The sequence below is a fragment of the Danio rerio genome, chromosome 1 (genome assembly GCF_049306965.1).
Source record: "Danio rerio strain Tuebingen ecotype United States chromosome 1, GRCz12tu, whole genome shotgun sequence".
Lineage (NCBI taxonomy): Eukaryota > Metazoa > Chordata > Actinopteri > Cypriniformes > Danionidae > Danio > Danio rerio.
Window position 1 is genome coordinate 61,880,948 of NC_133176.1, and position 17,538 is coordinate 61,898,485.

The following is a 17,538-nucleotide window of genomic DNA, read 5'->3' on the forward strand; positions in this document are numbered from 1 at the left end:
AAGTGTTTATCATTTATCTTGCTTTTATTTTGAGAATGATTCATTTATTTTAACGTGAATTAAAATGTAATACTGAACTGCTGTTTACAGCTTTGTGACTGCTGAAGGACTGAGGTGAGCCGTTATTTTCAGTTAAACCGTTTAACGCAGCGAGTTCTGGTCAATTTTAAGCGCGCTTTATATCACTACGCTGAATGATTTCAGTTAACAGCTACAACAGTCTAAATTTTAATAGTTACAGTTGTTTAATAACAATAATAATATTCGTATAATATGACTAGCTTAAAGACACTGTAGGGGGTGCTGTGAGGGTTTTCGTCTACCAGACCGCCAAACCACTGAGGAAATAAACACTGGAGCCCTTGATGGTAAGTGTGTTTTGCTGTAATAACCACTGTTTTATTACTAATAACACCTATAAACTACTGTAATATGAGTCATATGTTATCGTTAGCTACCATGTTATTATTCGTAGCAAAACCAGTTACGATAAAAACTGTTGCATTTGTTTTACAGCTCTTTAAAATGTTATTTTTAGTAAGACTAACTAACTTATTTGTGTGTCTTGTCTCGTTACATTATTGTACTTATTTTATACCTAATTATCATAAATTTCTTAGTGATTTTGATCTATACAGTAAGGTGTTTATACAGTGTTTACAACTGTTTGTTAAGGAATGCTCCAGCATACTGTACTCTAATAAACATTGTAGTATACTTTAGTTTTTACTATGGTAAACTGTGGTGTATTGTGGTATTATATCCTAATAAACTATGTTTATATAACATGTAATATATATTATAAATGTCAGTATTTTACTTGTTTCTGTGTAGTTTTTCTCTCATTCTGAGTTTGATGGTTTGGTTATGAACGTGTGTGTTTGCTGATGATGTGGTGTTTGTGTTCAGATGTTGAGCATGGAGGTGCAGGTGGACGTGAGCTGCTGTAAATCAGTAGGAACTGATCTGTCCATGCTGGATATTGAGGATTTCATCAGTCAAATCTGTCAGCTGAAGAAAGAGGTGGCGTCGCTGGAGGCCAAGCTGAGAGAAAGAGGAGAGAAACTCCAGCCAGAGGTTTGAGCAGATCTTCATGTCCTGAAGGTGGATTGATGAGCTCTCTGTCAGACGCAGCTGATGTTTCTTGTGTTTTTCAGCGTCAGGATTCGCTGTGCGGCGTCAGAGCTCAGAGATCCAGAGACACGCAGAACTCAGAGCTCAGCCTGACTTTACTCTGTTATACTGACGCTCAGGATCATCAGAGCTCTGAGCCAGACGCTGGAGAACAGCAGACCACACTGAAGATGTGCTCCGTCAGACTGGAGGACTGCAGGAACCTGATCCAGAGAACTGAAAACACCACAGAAGAAGACGATCAGAGAGACCCAGAGGATGATGGTGATTATGATGAAGATGGGAAACATGATGGTGAAAACGAAGATGAGGATGATAATAATGCGGAAGATGGAAAAAATTATGATGATGATGAATTTATTCCTGCAGGTTTGTTTCTTTTATGACCTCTCGTTGTCTTTCATGGCTTGTTAATGTCAGCAGAGAGATTAGGTTTTCTTTTTGGTGCTTAATCTTTGCTGTTCCATGATGGTGGCTTTACAAACTTCGGATTACAGGATTAATTTTCAGTTGTCAAAACCAGACCAGTGCAATAAGGCTTTGTTGGTCTTGGTTTGTGATTTCTAAACTAAAACGTAACCTGAACATAGCTAGAATATGACGTGAACATAATCTGAACATAGCCAGATAATGACGTGAACATAACCTGAACATAATCTAAACATAGCCATAAGATGACTTGAACATAACTAGAACATAACCTGAGAATAGACTTCATCAAAAAATAACATGAGCATAGCCTGAACAGAAAAGTACCTTCTCCAGAGCAGGTTAGCTGTGCAGAGTGAAGGTCTCAGTATACTTAAACCAAAATAAAAAAAAAAAAATTGATATTGACATAATTTTTATAAGCACAACCGCATCGGTCCATGTCTGATAAAGTTGTAAACATTGTTTAATTCAATGTCTGTCCACGTCAAATAGAAAGCAACATGGTGTGCTGTGGTGGCGCTTCTTGCTGGAGAAGGCTGTTTGTTTTATTTGAAGCTGTTATTCTTCAACAGCTGCTATTGTTGTGTTTAGGAGTCTATTCGAGCGCCGTGACGCATTTACAACCTCGCCTCCTGCATCGTAGTGGTGTCGGAAGATAAGAAAACTGTATATCAGGGTGTCCGTGGGGTTTTAAAAAGTATTAAAAGTTGATAAATCAATTATGAGAAAATTAAGGCCCTTAAAAGGTATTATAGGCCCAGCTTCACAAATGGGGCTTAGATTAAGCCAGGACTAGGCCTTAGTTAAATTAGGCTATTTAAGCCATAAATATAATGACCTTAGAAAAATATTTTACTGGTGTCCACCTGGAGACAAAAAAAATGACACTGACGTATTTTAAGACATCTCACCGCAAGTTATTTTGAGTTGAGACTGCTTGAACATGCAATTTAATCTTGACTAGCCTTAAACCTTGTTTGTGAAACTGGGGGATAAAGTCTTAATTGGGTTTTATGACGTATTAAATTTTGTTTGTCCAACATTTTTGACTTTAAAAAAAGCATGAATATGTTTATTTTCCTCTTAATATTGAAAACGGCTTGCTCAATTCATGCGATTGGATTGGGCCGGGGCACGTCCGGCCAAGCTCCTCCATCCGGGTGATGTCACGTAATCTGTGACAAACGCGGGAAAGTGATTTGACGCTCTCCACATGTAGCAAAACAGACGGCAAATTGGGAAAATATAAGTTTGTATAATCCTGTTTGGAGAAAGACGAGTTTACACAGTGGCTTAAGCCTGTCGCTGAAATCAGCTTCGTAATTTATTCTTTTAGGATTTGTTTCTTCCGAGATTATCTGAGTTCTGTTGTATGGTTGTGCTTATTTAACTACAACTGTTTATTGACAACTGTTTATTAGGTTAAAGGTTTGATACTGATTAGAACTTGAAGTGACGACAAGGTCTTAAAATATACTGAGAAGGTCTTTAAACAGTCTTAACCCTTAGGATACTTGCATATACCCTGTATACCATCACTCAGCCTTTTTGAACTTCTTTTTTGGTTCAAACCAACATTGAAAAATAACTTTTGTTTTAAGTGTACTGAGGCTTTACCAGGGTGACAAGGGCTGATTAAAGCTACATAAACCCCCCAGGATTGATGCAGAATAAACTGATACTCAGGTAGCTTGCCAGATAATCCAGCTTCTTGGTACGACCCCAGGTTTTGATAGCAGAAATTTTAAAATATAATGGCAAACTTGCTGCAATCAGTCCTTGAAGTCTAATATTGAAACATTCAGTAACTATTCAATGTACTGTCAGATTTTTTATTAAAGTTCTGCTTCTTTCAGATGACAACATTGGATCGTCTGATGAAGAAGCGCCTTTACCTTCGAAAGATGAGCTGAAGGCCAAGAAGAGTTTCTCCTGCACCTCCTGTGGAAAAGCATACACCTGTCAAAGTTATTTATTGATTCATGAAAGAAAACACTCAGAACCGAAGGTCTTCATCTGCTGGAGATGTCGTAAGTGCTTTCCAACATTACAGGAGAGAAAACTTCACCTGAAAGAGCATCTGGCAGAAAAGGAGTTCCACTGTGAACAGTGCGGGAAGAACTTTTTATTGTCTAATCAGCTAAAAGTTCACATGAAGACGCACAGCGGTGACCAGCGTGTCCAGTGTGACGTATGCAACAAATCATTCAGCACCAAAGGGAACCTGGAGGCTCATAAGAGAATCCACACGGGCGAGCGGCCGTATAAATGCCCTCACTGCGAGATGAGCTTCAACCACAAACCCCACATGAAGAACCACATCCGCATTCACACCAAAGAGAGGCCGTACCAGTGCAGCGAGTGCGGAAAAACCTTTGGAAACATGACCTCTCTAAGGTCACATCTAAAAATACACTCTGAGGAAAAACCGCATCAGTGCAAACACTGCGACAAGCGATTCCGGCAGAAGTCAGCTTTGACTTCTCATGAAAAGACTCACAGTGGAGAGAAACCGTACCTGTGCGCTGAATGCGGGATGAGGTTTTATATTCAAGCTCAAATGGTTTATCACCAAAGAATCCACACTGGAGAGAAACCGTACCTGTGCAACATCTGTGGCCGGAGTTTCAACAAACCAGGCATCTTAATAAACCACATGAGGACTCACACTGGAGAAAGACCCTATAAGTGTTCACACTGCGACAAGACGTTTGCACGATCTGACGTGCTGAAGACCCACGAGAGGGTTCATACCGGAGAGAAACCGTACCGCTGCTCCATCTGCGAAGAGAGGTTTGCGTATTTAGGAAGTTTTCAGAGCCACCAGAAGAAACATGGAGGAGAACTAGTGGATGCGCAGATCAGCGCATGATGGAGAATTGACGACTGAGTGTTTCTGGCAGCGTTTTTCAATCCTAGTCCTCACTCTCCACTGCTTTTCATGTTTTGATATTTTAAAAAGAAGTTAATATTATATACCAGTAGTCAGTGACTTCCATAATAGGCCTACAGCGTCTCATAAACACAGCACTCATGTGAGAGGTGCTGCAAAGCATGTGAGCATAACAGTCACGTGCATTAAGCGCTTACATAGAAAAACAATGGGAAAGTGGTACACTGGAATGGAGAAGCGTGTTCTTTGTCAATGGCTAATAAGTCATCGAAATATTGTAATGTGCGATATTATATTGCCACATTCAAATAAAGCTTTAAATATAAAAATGATACCACATTCTAATAAAACATTTTACATGACTAAATGTCATTAAGCAAAGAAGTATATGAAGAGTTCAGATGCAAAAACCTCCAAATGCCGTCTGAATTTCCCTCTAAAATGAGCATTTCTATCAGGCTCCTGTGTGCATGTGTAACGGAGGCCAGCTAGTAAGTGCTGTGCAGGTAAAACCTCACTCCTCTGACCTCTAAAGGTGCTCCAGCGACTGATGCCAGAGGCCATGCTCTTTAGCCTCCTTGTTAGAGCAACCAACTCCCATGCGGAAGGTCGCCGATTCTATCCCAGCTCAGAGCGGGTTGGGCGGTGTAGGACCAGCGGGATTACACATGTTCAGTAATATCACTTTTATGCCAAAGAATAAGGCCTTTCCCTGGTCTTCAAAGTGAAATATCTCAACATAAACAAAGCAGGCTGAGAAAAATATTCATTTTCAGTGGAAATTTCAGACGGCACTCTCAGGTTTTTGCATCTGAACTCTTCATATATTCGTATACTTCAGATATTTATGTACATATAAACCTAATGTATTTAATTTTCTCCTAAATTTAGAAGTTGTGTGGAGATTTATGCCTTTGTCAAGAGTTTAAACACATTCTCAGAAAAACGACCGGTACAAATTCTAATTTTGTATGTATTCAAATTTAACCGAATTTTGCCGTTAGCTCCCAAGTAGGGCTCTGTGGGAGGGGCTTATGCCACGGGTTTACAGCTGCACATACTATGCATGTGCTCATCAATTTAGCATCATGTTTGACACTGCACAACAAACGTTTTTTCATTATGGGTTGGGGTAGGTATAGACCCCTTGCGTTGCGAGGGGGGCTTTTGGAATATGTTGCACTTACAAAAATAGGTTGTATAACATTTATTTTGTTATCCAAGTACTTAAAATACCACATCACCCGTATACCACTTAACCCAGCTTTTGTGTTGCTCACAGTGAGTTTGTGCATCTAGCTTATTATTGTATAGCTACATTCTACTGTAAAATGCTATGTCAGTTAGCATCGATTATAAATCGACTTTATTCTTATGAGAATAACTAAGATGGCTGGAAGAACACATAGAGAGCATTTATTGTCGCAGTCGTGTAATTGCAATTTTATAACACAGAATTGTGACTTTATAACTCAGAATTGTGACTTAATAACTCAGAATTGCGACCTAATAACTCAGAATTGTGACTTAATAACACAGAATTGTGACTGTATAACTCAGAATTGTGACTTTATAACTCAGAATTGTGACTTAATAACTCAAAATTGCGACCTAATAACTCAGAATTGCGACCTAATAACTCAGAATTTTGACTTAATAACTCAGAATTGCGACCTAATAACTCAGAATTGTGACTTAATAACTCAGAATTGTGACTTTATAACTCAGAATTGTGACTTAATAACTCAGAGTTGTGACTTAATAACTCAAAATTGCGACCTAATAACTCAGAATTGTGACTTAATAACTCAGAATTGCGACCTAATAACTCAGAGTTGTGACTTAATAACTCAAAACTGCGACCTAATAACTCAGAGTTGTGACTTAATAACTCAAAATTGCGACCTAATAACTCAGAGTTGTGACTTAATAACTCAGAATTGCGACCTAATAACTCAGAGTTGTGACTTAATAACTCAAAATTGCGACCTAATAACTCAGAGTTGTGACTTAATAACTCAGAATTGCGACCTAATAACTCAGAGTTGTGACTTAATAACTCAGAATTGCGACCTAATAACTCAGAGTTGTGACTTAATAACTCAGAATTGCGACCTAATAACTCAGAGTTGTGACTTAATAACTCAAAATTGCGACCTAATAACTCAGAATTGTGACTTAATAACTCAGAATTGCGACCTAATAACTCAGAGTTGTGACTTAATAACTCAAAATTGCGACCTAATAACTCAGAGTTGTGACTTAATAACTCAAAATTGCGACCTAATAACTCAGAGTTGTGACTTAATAACTCAGAATTGCGACCTAATAACTCAGAGTTGTGACTTAATAACTCAGAATTGCGACCTAATAACTCAGAGTTGTGACTTAATAACTCAAAATTGCGACTTAATAACTCAGAGTTGTGACTTAATAACTCAGAATTGTGACTTAATAACTCAGAATTCTGACTTTATAACTCAAAATTGCGACCTAATAACTCAGAATTGCGACCTATTAACTCAGAATTGAGACATTATAACTCAGAATTGAGACTTTATAACCCAGAATTTAGACTTTATAACTATTTTTAACTTAATTTTTTTTCCAATATTTTTTTTTATCGTTCAGTGGCGGGAACAGGCTTCCATAAGGATCAGTCGTGTCATTTGGGTGAAAAAGCTGACATTTTTAGAGTTTTTTCTTCATAATATTAACGGCGATAGCTGAGCGGTACTGTAGGGGGCGCTGTGGGGATTTTCTTCTACTGGACCGCCAAACCACTGAAGGAAGAAACGCTGGAACCCACGATGGAAACCTTGGTGAGTGTTTTTTGTGTTCTCTACGAAGTCCACCACAGTTTTGTTACAAATACCATTAATATGCCAAGAATATGATTACTCTGATTTTACTGCCGTAGATGTGTAGCATAACGGGCTGAGTATACTATCATCAAAAACAAGTAGCTAGACTATAACAACTTAGTCGCTGCTTAACTGCAGCTTTCAGCAATGTTATTAGTAGTAAAACTGCTTTATTTATTGGGTTTCAGTAGAACTCAGTAAAAACTATAACGTTAATGGTAATATATTGTACTTTCAGATGGTTTTCCTGTTAAAAACAGGCCAGGTAATGAAGCTAAAACACACATTTATGACAATCCAAATTTAAATGTAGTGTTAGTAGTTATAGGAAATACCAGTGGTGTTATATATATATTATATACTGTGTGTTTAATATTTGCAAGTCTTTATTAATAAGTGCTCCAGCATATTGTAGTAGTGTAATATATTAGTTTACGTTATAGTTTACTACAGTAAGCTTTGGTGTATTGTAGGATAATACACTTTATAGTACTACAATATTTTGTCATTTGTTTACATTACTGTAGTTGTGTTACCATAGCAACCATACAATTCCCACAGTAGATTAGATGTAATATAGTATGGTTCAAAAAGCATACAGAGTATTTACCTGAGTATCTTTCCCCTATGTGTGGGCACTGACAAGTTTTATAACATGTAATGTATATTATAAATGTCAGTAATTAACTTGCCTTCTGTGCAGTTTTTCTCTCATTCTGAGTTTGATGGTTTGGTTATGAACGCGTGTGTTTGCTGATGATGTGGTGTTTGTGTTCAGATGTTGAGCATGGAGGTGCAGGTGGACGTGAGCTGCTGTAAATCAGTAGGAACTGATCTGTCCATGCTGGATATTGAGGATTTCATCAGTCAAATCTGTCAGCTGAAGAAAGAGGTGGCGTCGCTGGAGGCCAAGCTGAGAGAAAGAGGAGAGAAACTCCAGCCAGAGGTTTGAGCAGATCTTCATGTCCTGAAGGTGGATTGATGAGCTCTCTGTCAGACGCAGCTGATGTTTCTTGTGTTTTTCAGCGGCAGGATTCGCTGTGCGGCGTCAGAGCTCAGAGATCCAGAGACACGCAGAACTCAGAGCTCAGCCTGACTTTACTCTGTTATACTGACGCTCAGGATCATCAGAGCTCTGAGCCAGACGCTGGAGAACAGCAGACCACACTGAAGATGTGCTCCGTCAGACTGGAGGACTGCAGGAACCTGATCCAGAGCACAGAAAACACCACAGAAGAAGAGGATCAGAGAGACCCAGAGGATGATGATAGTGATTTTGATGAAGATGGGAAAGATGATGATGGAAATGAGGATGATGATGATGGAAAAGATGATGATGAAAATGAGGATGATGATGATGGAAAAGATGATGAGGAAGATGTGGTCGATGATGATTTTATTCCTGCAGGTTTGTTTCTTGTTATTTTTCATGTTTTTAAATGCTAGAGGGCTGTTGGGCAAAACGAGTAAAAAAAACTGGGTGGCAGAGTAAGAACATAAACAGAACATAACCTGAATATATTCTGAACGTAGCATAAACATTCATTCATTCATTCATTTTTGCCTAGTCCCTGTATTAATCTGTGGTCACCACAGCGGAATGAACCGCCAACTTATGAGGCTCGAAGCAGTGACCATCTTGGTGTGAGGCGACAGCACTACCTACTGCGCCACTGCGTCATAACACAAACATAACACAAATAAATCCAGAACATAACCTGAACATACTCAGAACATATCTTAGAACACAATCTAAACATAACACAAATAAAGCCAGAACATAACCTGAACATACTCAGAACATATCTTAGAACACAATCTAAACATAACACAAATAAAGCCAGAACATAACCTGAACATACTCAGAACATATCTTAGAACACAATCTAAACATAACACAAATAAAGCCAGAACATAACCTGAACATACTCAGAACATATCTTAGAACACAATCTAAACATAACACAAACAAAGCCAGAACATAACCTGAACATACTCAGAACATATCTTAGAACACAATCTAAACATAACACAAATAAAGTCAGAACATAACTTGAACATACTCAGAACATATCTTAGAACACAATCTAAACATAACACAAATAAAGCCAGAACATAACCTGAACATATCTTGAACATAATCTAAACATAACCTGAATAAAGCCAGAACATAACCTGAACATACTCAGAACATATCTTGAACATATCTAGAACGTAATTTAAACATAACACAAATGAAGCCATAACATAACCTGAACATACTAAGAACATATCTTGAACATATCTAGAACATAATCTAAACATAACACAAATAAACCCAGAACATAACCTGAACATACGCAAAACATAACTTGAACATATCTAGAGCATAACACAAATAAAGCCAGAAGATAACCTGAACATATGCAGAACATATCTAGAACATAATATAAACATAACACAAATCAAGCCAGAACATAGCCTGTACATAAGCAGAACATATCTACATCATAATCTAAACATAACACAAATAAAGACTAAACATACTCAGAACATATCTAGAATATAATCTAAACATAACACAAATAAAGCCAGAACATATCTTGAACATTACCCACCCTGGAGCAGGTTAGCAGTTCATAGCAAGATTCCAATGGGGACAGACTGATTAAAGCCGAGCTACCTTCATGGTACCTAAAACCTAGGATTGGTGCAAACTAAATGGAGACTTAACTGGCCAGATAATCCAGCTTCAGGGTACAGGCCCTTAGGTTTGAGATCTTATGAAATTTGAAAGCATGATGGCAAACTTGTTCTTGAAGACAGACTAATATTGAAAATTGTGATGATTTTCTACAGTGTAAAGTCAAGATGTTTTATTGAAGCTTTATTTACTTTCAGATACTAACAGTGGATCATCTGATGAAGAAGGAGCTCCGATATTAAAAGATAAGCCGAAAAACAAAAAATTCTCCTGCGCCACCTGTGGAAAACCATACGCCTCACGAAGAGATTTAGAGGTGCATGAAAAAAAGCACTCAGAAACGAAGGTCTTCATCTGCTGGAGATGTCATAGGTGCTTTCCCACGTTAGAGGAGAAGAAACTTCATTCCAAAGAGCATGTGGTAAAGAAAAGGTTTCAGTGTGAACAGTGCGGTAAGAACTTTGTAACTCCTTCTAGTTTAGCTATTCACATAACGACACACACGGGTGACCAGCGTGTCCAGTGTGACGTATGCAACAAATCATTCAGCACCAAAGCAAACCTGGAGGTTCATAAGAGAATCCACACGGGCGAGCGGCCGTATAAATGCCCTCACTGCGAGAAGAGCTTTTGCCACGGATCTCAATTAAAGAACCACGTCCGCATTCACACCAAGGAGAAGCCGTACCAGTGCAGCGAGTGCGGAAAAACCTTCGCAAAATCGGGCACTCTAAACTCGCATCTAAATATCCACTCTGAGGACAGGAGGTATCAGTGCAAATACTGCGACAAGCGATTCCGGTATAAACCGAGTCTGTTTACTCATGAGAAGGCTCACAGTGGAAAGAAGCAACACCTGTGCGCTGAATGTGGGATGAGTTTTATGACTACAAAACAACTTACTTATCACCAGAGAACCCACACTGGAGAAAAACCGTACCTGTGCAACATCTGTGGCCGGGGTTTCAGTCAACCAGGCATCTTAATAAACCACATGAGGACTCACACTGGAGAAAGACCCTATAAGTGTTCACACTGCGACAAGACGTTTGCACGATCTGATGTGATGAAGACCCACGAGAGGGTTCATACCGGAGAGAAACCGTACCGCTGCTCCATCTGCGGAGAGAGGTTTGCGTATTTAGGAAGTTTTCAGAGCCACCAGAAGAAACATGGAGGAGAACTAGTGGATGAGCAGATCAGCGCATGATGGAGAATTGACGACTGAGTGTTTCTGACAGCATTTCTTCATCCTAGTCCTCACTCTCCACTGCTCTGCGTATTTTGATCTTTTAAAAAAGAAGACAGCATTTACTTCTATAGTAAGGGTCACCCCTGATAAATAAAGGGACTAAACTGAAGAAAAATCAATAAATTTTTATTACAGCGGTGGTTCAATCTGTTTGACATCGTCATTTGAGCAGCCAGTAAATACACATTCATGCACCATCAAAGTATTGTAGAGTGCGACATTTTGCCATGTTAAAGTAAGGTTCAAAAATAAAAGTGTTGCCTCGTTCAAATAAAGATTTTGAAATGAAAGTGTCATTAGTCAAACAATTATATGTTCTATGATTATGAGCCTCCCATGTGTGATTTGCATAAACAGTTAGCGGTTATATTAACAGCCTTTTCATTTAGTTTATGTTCTTTTAAATTTGCAAGTTATGTTAAGGGCTACTTTCAGCATTATAAAGATATATTGTGAATATAAGATTGTGAATTTGAGAATGTCCTTTATTCACTCCATAAGCTGGGGTTTGTCGTATGTGTCTCTGTTTAAGTGGAAATTTTCAGCTCTGGAGAAAAATAACTGACTCAGAAAACGGCGGGAAAACATTTGAATTTTGTATCAATTCAAACTGAATTTAGCCGTTATCTGCCAGGTGTGTGGGAGGGGCTTTAATAACGTCGCGTTTATATAGCATAGACTGTAAAAGATATGGTTATAACTACGCTACTGGACATTTTTAAGACTAGACATTATCAGTTACTATTTTTTATTATGATAAAAGAGGTTTAGGGTTGGGGTAGATATGAACCTTAACAAAACACAATTGGTTGGACCAACTCGTTTTGTCATGTTATAATTTTATCGGCTTAAATTCACCATGCTAGTATGTTATTTGGGTGAAGAAGCTGACGTTTATAGTTTTTTTTTCTTCATAATATTAATGGCGATAGCTGAGCGGTATTGCAGGGGGCGCTGTGGTGATTTTCTTCTACCTTGCCGCCAAACCACTGAAGGAATAAACACTGGAGCCCGCGATGGTGAGTGTTTGTTCTATGTGAAGTTATCCACCGTTTTATAAACAGCAGCAATAGGCCATGGATAATATGCGAGTTATATGATTAAAGCACCATATATTGTTTTATTTGTAGCAAAATGGGTGGTTTACTAACGTTAAAAACAAGTAGGCTAACAACAAAGTTGCTGTTTTACTGCATGAACACTTGAACAATGTTATTTGTTGTAAAACTGCTTTAAAAATATTCAATTTCAGTAGCACTTTGAAATATGTCACGCTTATGGTAATATATATGTTGTACTTTGTTATTTTTCCTTTTATAAACAGGTCCTGTAATGAAACAAACACATTTATGGCAATCCAAATGCATAAATATTATAATAATATATTGGAAATACTACTGTGTTTTTGAACCAGACTACATAATACAAATGTACTGTGTATATATTATATTAATTACAACTGTTAGTCAATGAATGCTCTTGCATACTGTGGTATTACTGCAGTGAACTGATGTAATGTATATTTTGTAGCTTACTTTGTTTTTTACTACAGTAAACAATGGTCTATTGTATAGTAATAAACCCATAGTTATAGAATAACTACAGTATTGGGTCATTTGTTCATATTACTGTAGTTGTGTTACATGAGCAACTATAGAATTCTACCACAACAGCTTTATTGACATTATTTACTATAGTTTGATTCAAAAGTGTACATTACTAGATTTTCATGTGGGTACAATTTATACAATATACATTATAAATGTCAGTAATTGACTTGCTTTCTGTGCAGTTTTTCTCTCATTCTGAGTTTGATGGTTTGGTTATGAACGCGTGTGTTTGCTGATGATGTGGTGTTTGTGTGCAGATGTTGAGCATGGAGGTGCAGGTGGACGTGAGCTGCTGTAAATCAGTAGGAACTGATCTGTCCATGCTGGATATTGAGGATTTCATCAGTCAAATCTGTCAGCTGAAGAAAGAGGTGGCGTCGCTGGAGGCCAAGCTGAGAGAAAGAGGAGAGAAACTCCAGCCAGAGGTTTGAGCAGATCTTCATGTCCTGAAGGTGGATTGATGAGCTCTCTGTCAGACGCAGCTGATGTTTCTTGTGTTTTTCAGCGTCAGGATTCGCTGTGCGGCGTCAGAGCTCAGAGATCCAGAGACGCGCAGAACTCAGAGCTCAGCCTGACTTTACTCTGTTATACTGACGCTCAGGATCATCAGAGCTCTGAGCCAGACGCTGGAGAACAGCAGACCACACTGAAGATGTGCTCCGTCAGGCTGGAGGACTGCAGGAACCTGATCCAGAGAACTGAAAACACCACAGAAGAAGACGATCAGAGAGACCAGGAGGATGATGATGTTGATAATGATGAAAATGAAAAAGATGACGATGATGATGAATTTATTCCTCCAGGTTTGTTTCTTTTATGACTTCTTGTTGTTTTTCATGATTTGTAAATGTCGGCAGAGACTCTGTAAGATTAGGTTCCCTGTTGCTTACTCTTTGCTGTTCCATAATGGTGGTTTAACAAACTCCGTATTACAGGATTAGTTTTGAGTTGTCAAAACCAGACCAGTGCAATCAGGCTTCGTTGGTCTTAGTTTGTGATTTCTAAACTAGAACATGACTTGAACATAGCCAGATAATGACGGGAACATAACTTGAACATAACCTGAACATAGCCAGATAATAGTGGGAACATAACTAGAACATAACCTGTGCCTAGCCAGATAATGACGGGAACATAACTAGAACATAACCAGATAGTGATGTGAACATAACTAGAACATAACCTGAGCATAGCCAGATAGTGACGGGAACATAACTAGAACATAGCCAGATAGTGATGTGAACATAACTAGAACATAACCTGAACATAGCCAGATAGTGACGGGAACATAACTAGAACATAACCTTAGCATAACCAGATAATGAGGGAACATAACTAGAACACAACCTGAACATAGCCAGATAGTGACGTGAACATAACTAGAAAATAACCTGAGCATAACCAGATAATGACTGAAACATAACGTGAACATAACCTGAGCATAACTTGATAATGACGGAAACATAACTAGAACATAACCTGACCATAGCCAGAGTGTAACCAGAAAACAACATGAACATAACTTGAACATCATTAAAAATAAGCAAAATAATAATGTAAACAATGTCAGCAGAATATAATCTGAGCATAACCTGAACATCACCAGAAAGCAGTGTGCCCATAATCAGAAAATAACACAAACACAACCAGAAAATTACGTAAACGTAGCCAGAACAAAGCGAAAAAACAAAACAAACTGGGTACCCGTCTGGCTTGCTGCCAACCATATCTGCAAGCTCGCTTTCGTTCATCAATTAAATTATAAAATGGGAAATGCAAGTTTTCGGACCTCTGGCTGGAGGACTCAACATCTAAAGACTGACTTAGGCCTGTAGTTGGCAACACGTCTGTTGCCACGACTGCAAGAAGATGATCAATATAATCTCGCTTGCACGCGCATCACGCAGCGCCTGCAGTTAAACTCACAGCGGTTTATTATGACACTTTTATAGATCTTTTTTCCCGTAATTGACAGCAAGAACAAACATAGAAGCGTTGTCTGATTGACAAGCAGCACCTGATTATGTTCGAAAGAATTGAAAATGCCAAATGGGATGAATTTATTCCCAATTTCGCAAGTAAAGCATACTCCAATAGCTAGTGCAGTGTTTCAATGTAATGTCATGGTTGTGTGACTGTTGGTGTTGGTTGCTGTATGGTTAAAAATTATGACAGTTAAAGTAACTAGGTTTATTTTAATTAAAAATAGATAAAATATTCATCTAATTCTCTGTGCGTTTGGGTGGGTTTTGGACAGCTTTTGGGCTATATCTCTCCACTATAAGTCCACTATATCTGGCAACGCTGGTGGTAGCTTGGCAACAGAGCCGTCCGCAAAGTCAACACAGTCACATAGTTCAGGATGGTTGTCTAAGCGTGTTGAGAATTCCGGGCTGAGAACGGTTTGTAATCGTGCTGTGCTGTGACATCTATGACATTAATTAAAAACTATGGACAAAGGTTCATTATGACATCTTGATTAATCCTTCCGCTTTACTTAACTGCATATGTTATCTGCAATATGTTATGTCCATTTGGAAAGATATTTCATTTACGCCACTACAGTTGCAGCTCTAAGTCGTGCTGGTGTTAATATTTTTTGAAGGTATTAAAAAAGGTTGTAAAAGGTATTAATTTCAACTTAAGAAGTTCTTTATAAACCCTGTAACTATTCAATGTACAGTCAGATATTTTATTGAACTTCTGCTTCTTTCAGGTGACAACACTGGATCGTCTGATGAAGAAGCGCCGTTAACTTTGAAAGGTAAGCCGAAGGTCAAGAAGAGTTTCTCCTGCACCTCCTGTGGAAAAGCATTCGCCTGTCAAAGTTATTTATTGATTCATGAAAGAAAACACTCAGAACCGAAGGTCTTCATCTGCTGGAGATGTCGTAAGTGCTTTCCAACATTACAGGAGAGAAAACTTCACCTGAAAGAGCATCTGGCAGAAAAGGAGTTCCACTGTGAACAGTGCGGGAAGAACTTTTTATTGTCTAATCAGCTAAAAGTTCACATGAAGACGCACAGCGGTGACCAGCGTGTCCAGTGTGACGTATGCAACAAATCATTCAGCACCAAAGCAAACCTGGAGGTTCATAAGAGAATCCACACGGGCGAGCGGCCGTATAAATGCCCTCACTGCAAGAAGAGCTTTAATTACAAATCCTACATGAAGAACCACATCCGCATTCACACCAACGAGAGGCCGTACCAGTGCAGCGAGTGCGGAAAAACCTTCAAAACAAACAACTCTCTAAACTCTCATCTAAAATTCCACTCTGAGGAAAAACCGCATCAGTGCAAATACTGCGACAAGCGATTCCGCATGAAAGCAAATCTGAATGTCCATGAGAGGATTCACACCGGAGAGAAGCCGTACCTGTGCGCCGAATGCGGGAAGAGGGTTAAAACTTCTACTGAGCTGGTTTGTCACCAAAGAATCCACACTGGAGAAAAACCGTACCTGTGCAACATATGTGGGCGGAGTTTCAGTAAACCAACCATCTTAATAAACCACATGAGGACTCACACTGGAGAAAGACCCTATAAATGTTCACACTGCGACAAGACGTTTGCACGATCTGACGTGCTGAAGACCCACGAGAGGGTTCATACCGGAGAGAAACCGTACCGCTGCTCCATCTGCGAAGAGAGGTTTGCGTATTTAGGAAGTTTTCAGAGCCACCAGAAGAAACATGGAGCAGAACTAGTGGATGCGCAGATCAGCGCATGATGGAGAATTGACGACTGAGTGTTTCTGACAGCGTTTCTTCATCCTAGTCCTCAATCTCCACTGCTCTGCGTATTTTGATATTTGGAAAAGAAGTTAAAATTGTGCACTGCTAGCTATTGACTTCCATAGTACGTTGTCATCAAAACAGTGCTGATGTGAAAGATGCTGCAAAACGCATAAGCGTAATGGTCATGTCCATTAACTGCGTGTCTACCTAGAGAAACAATGAAAAAGTAGCTCACTAGAATGGACAAACCTGTTCTTTGCGATATTATATTACCATATTAAAATACACCTTTAAAAATAAAATTTATAAATCAAAAACTAAGTGTCATAAATTAAACAAGTATATGGTTGGATTTGAAAGCATCAACTACTCGAGTATGTACTGTACAAGTAAATCCAAATTTACTACACGACTGTTCGAAAAGTGCATTCTGTATCAGGGTGTCCGCGGGGTCTTTAAAAGTATTAAAAGGTGATAAATAAATTATAAGAAAATTAAGGCCCTTATAAGGTATTAAAAAGTCTTAATCATGTTTTTACGAGGTCTTAAATTTTGTTTAAGCATTGTCCAAAGTGTTTGACTCTTAAATATGTTTATTTTAAACACGGGAAGGTGATGTGACGCTCTCCACAAGTAGCGAATTATAGAGCGAAACAGGGCAAAATGGGGAAATGTAAATTTGCGTACTCCTGGTTAGAGTAAGACGAGTTTAAACAGTGGATGAAGCCTGAAAACAACTGCGTAAGTTATTCTTTCAAGCTTTGTTTCTTTCTAGCTTATCTGAGTTCTGTTGCACGGTTGTGCTCCATTGACTTATTTAACTACAACTGTTTATCAACAACTATTTATTAAGTTAAAGGTTTGATACTGATTAGATCTTGAAGTGGCGATTAAAATATTTTGAGAAGGTCTTTTAAAAAGTCTTAAAAGG

The 17,538-nt window shown here is 38.6% G+C and overlaps 3 protein-coding genes across 6 annotated transcripts; all 3 read left to right on the forward strand.

Moving 5' to 3' along the window:
- The first annotated feature begins 321 nt into the window (after positions 1-321).
- Positions 322-4,788, forward strand: si:ch73-221f6.1. 2 transcript variants are annotated; one of them, XM_009295902.4, is made up of 4 exons: positions 322-368; positions 910-1,077; positions 1,158-1,503; positions 3,423-4,788. In XM_009295902.4, exons 1-4 carry the CDS (start codon positions 366-368, stop codon positions 4,436-4,438), a joined length of 1,533 nt encoding a protein of 510 aa, XP_009294177.1. In that variant the 5' UTR covers positions 322-365; the 3' UTR covers positions 4,439-4,788. The 2 variants fall into 2 exon arrangements, with proteins under 2 accessions (XP_009294177.1, XP_073764871.1); XM_073908770.1 differs by having other exon boundaries at positions 1,158-1,398.
- A 2,390-nt stretch (positions 4,789-7,178) lies between these two features.
- Positions 7,179-11,548, forward strand: zgc:174928. 2 transcript variants are annotated; one of them, NM_001113627.2, is made up of 4 exons: positions 7,179-7,281; positions 8,102-8,269; positions 8,350-8,731; positions 10,204-11,548. In NM_001113627.2, the coding sequence occupies exons 1-4, from the start codon at positions 7,270-7,272 to the stop codon at positions 11,214-11,216; spliced, it is 1,575 nt and encodes a 524-aa protein (NP_001107099.2). In that variant the 5' UTR covers positions 7,179-7,269; the 3' UTR covers positions 11,217-11,548. The 2 variants fall into 2 exon arrangements, with proteins under 2 accessions (NP_001107099.2, XP_073805288.1); XM_073949187.1 differs by having other exon boundaries at positions 7,251-7,588.
- Positions 11,549-12,243: 695 nt separating this feature from the next.
- Positions 12,244-16,924, forward strand: LOC108190743 (uncharacterized). 2 transcript variants are annotated; one of them, XM_073908779.1, is made up of 5 exons: positions 12,244-12,277; positions 13,126-13,293; positions 13,374-13,671; positions 15,585-15,632; positions 15,782-16,924. In XM_073908779.1, exons 1-5 carry the CDS (start codon positions 12,275-12,277, stop codon positions 15,832-15,834), a joined length of 570 nt encoding a protein of 189 aa, XP_073764880.1. In that variant the 5' UTR covers positions 12,244-12,274; the 3' UTR covers positions 15,835-16,924. The 2 variants fall into 2 exon arrangements, with proteins under 2 accessions (XP_073764880.1, XP_017212654.1); XM_017357165.4 differs by having other exon boundaries at positions 15,585-16,924.
- Positions 16,925-17,538: the final 614 nt, after the last annotated feature.

Excerpts from the sequence above, each read along its gene's own strand:
- si:ch73-221f6.1 (XM_009295902.4), top strand. Across the intron at positions 1,078-1,157 it reads GAGAGAAACTCCAGCCAGAG|CGTCAGGATTCGCTGTGCGG; the intron begins GTTTGAGCAGAT and ends TGTGTTTTTCAG. Across the intron at positions 1,504-3,422 it reads TGATGAATTTATTCCTGCAG|ATGACAACATTGGATCGTCT; the intron begins GTTTGTTTCTTT and ends TGCTTCTTTCAG.
- zgc:174928 (XM_073949187.1), top strand. The coding sequence starts at position 7,562 with ATGGTTTTCCTGTTAAAAACAGGCCAG. Across the intron at positions 7,589-8,101 it reads TCCTGTTAAAAACAGGCCAG|ATGTTGAGCATGGAGGTGCA; the intron begins GTAATGAAGCTA and ends GTTTGTGTTCAG. Across the intron at positions 8,270-8,349 it reads GAGAGAAACTCCAGCCAGAG|CGGCAGGATTCGCTGTGCGG; the intron begins GTTTGAGCAGAT and ends TGTGTTTTTCAG.
- LOC108190743 (XM_017357165.4), top strand. Across the intron at positions 13,294-13,373 it reads GAGAGAAACTCCAGCCAGAG|CGTCAGGATTCGCTGTGCGG; the intron begins GTTTGAGCAGAT and ends TGTGTTTTTCAG. Across the intron at positions 13,672-15,584 it reads TGATGAATTTATTCCTCCAG|GTGACAACACTGGATCGTCT; the intron begins GTTTGTTTCTTT and ends TGCTTCTTTCAG.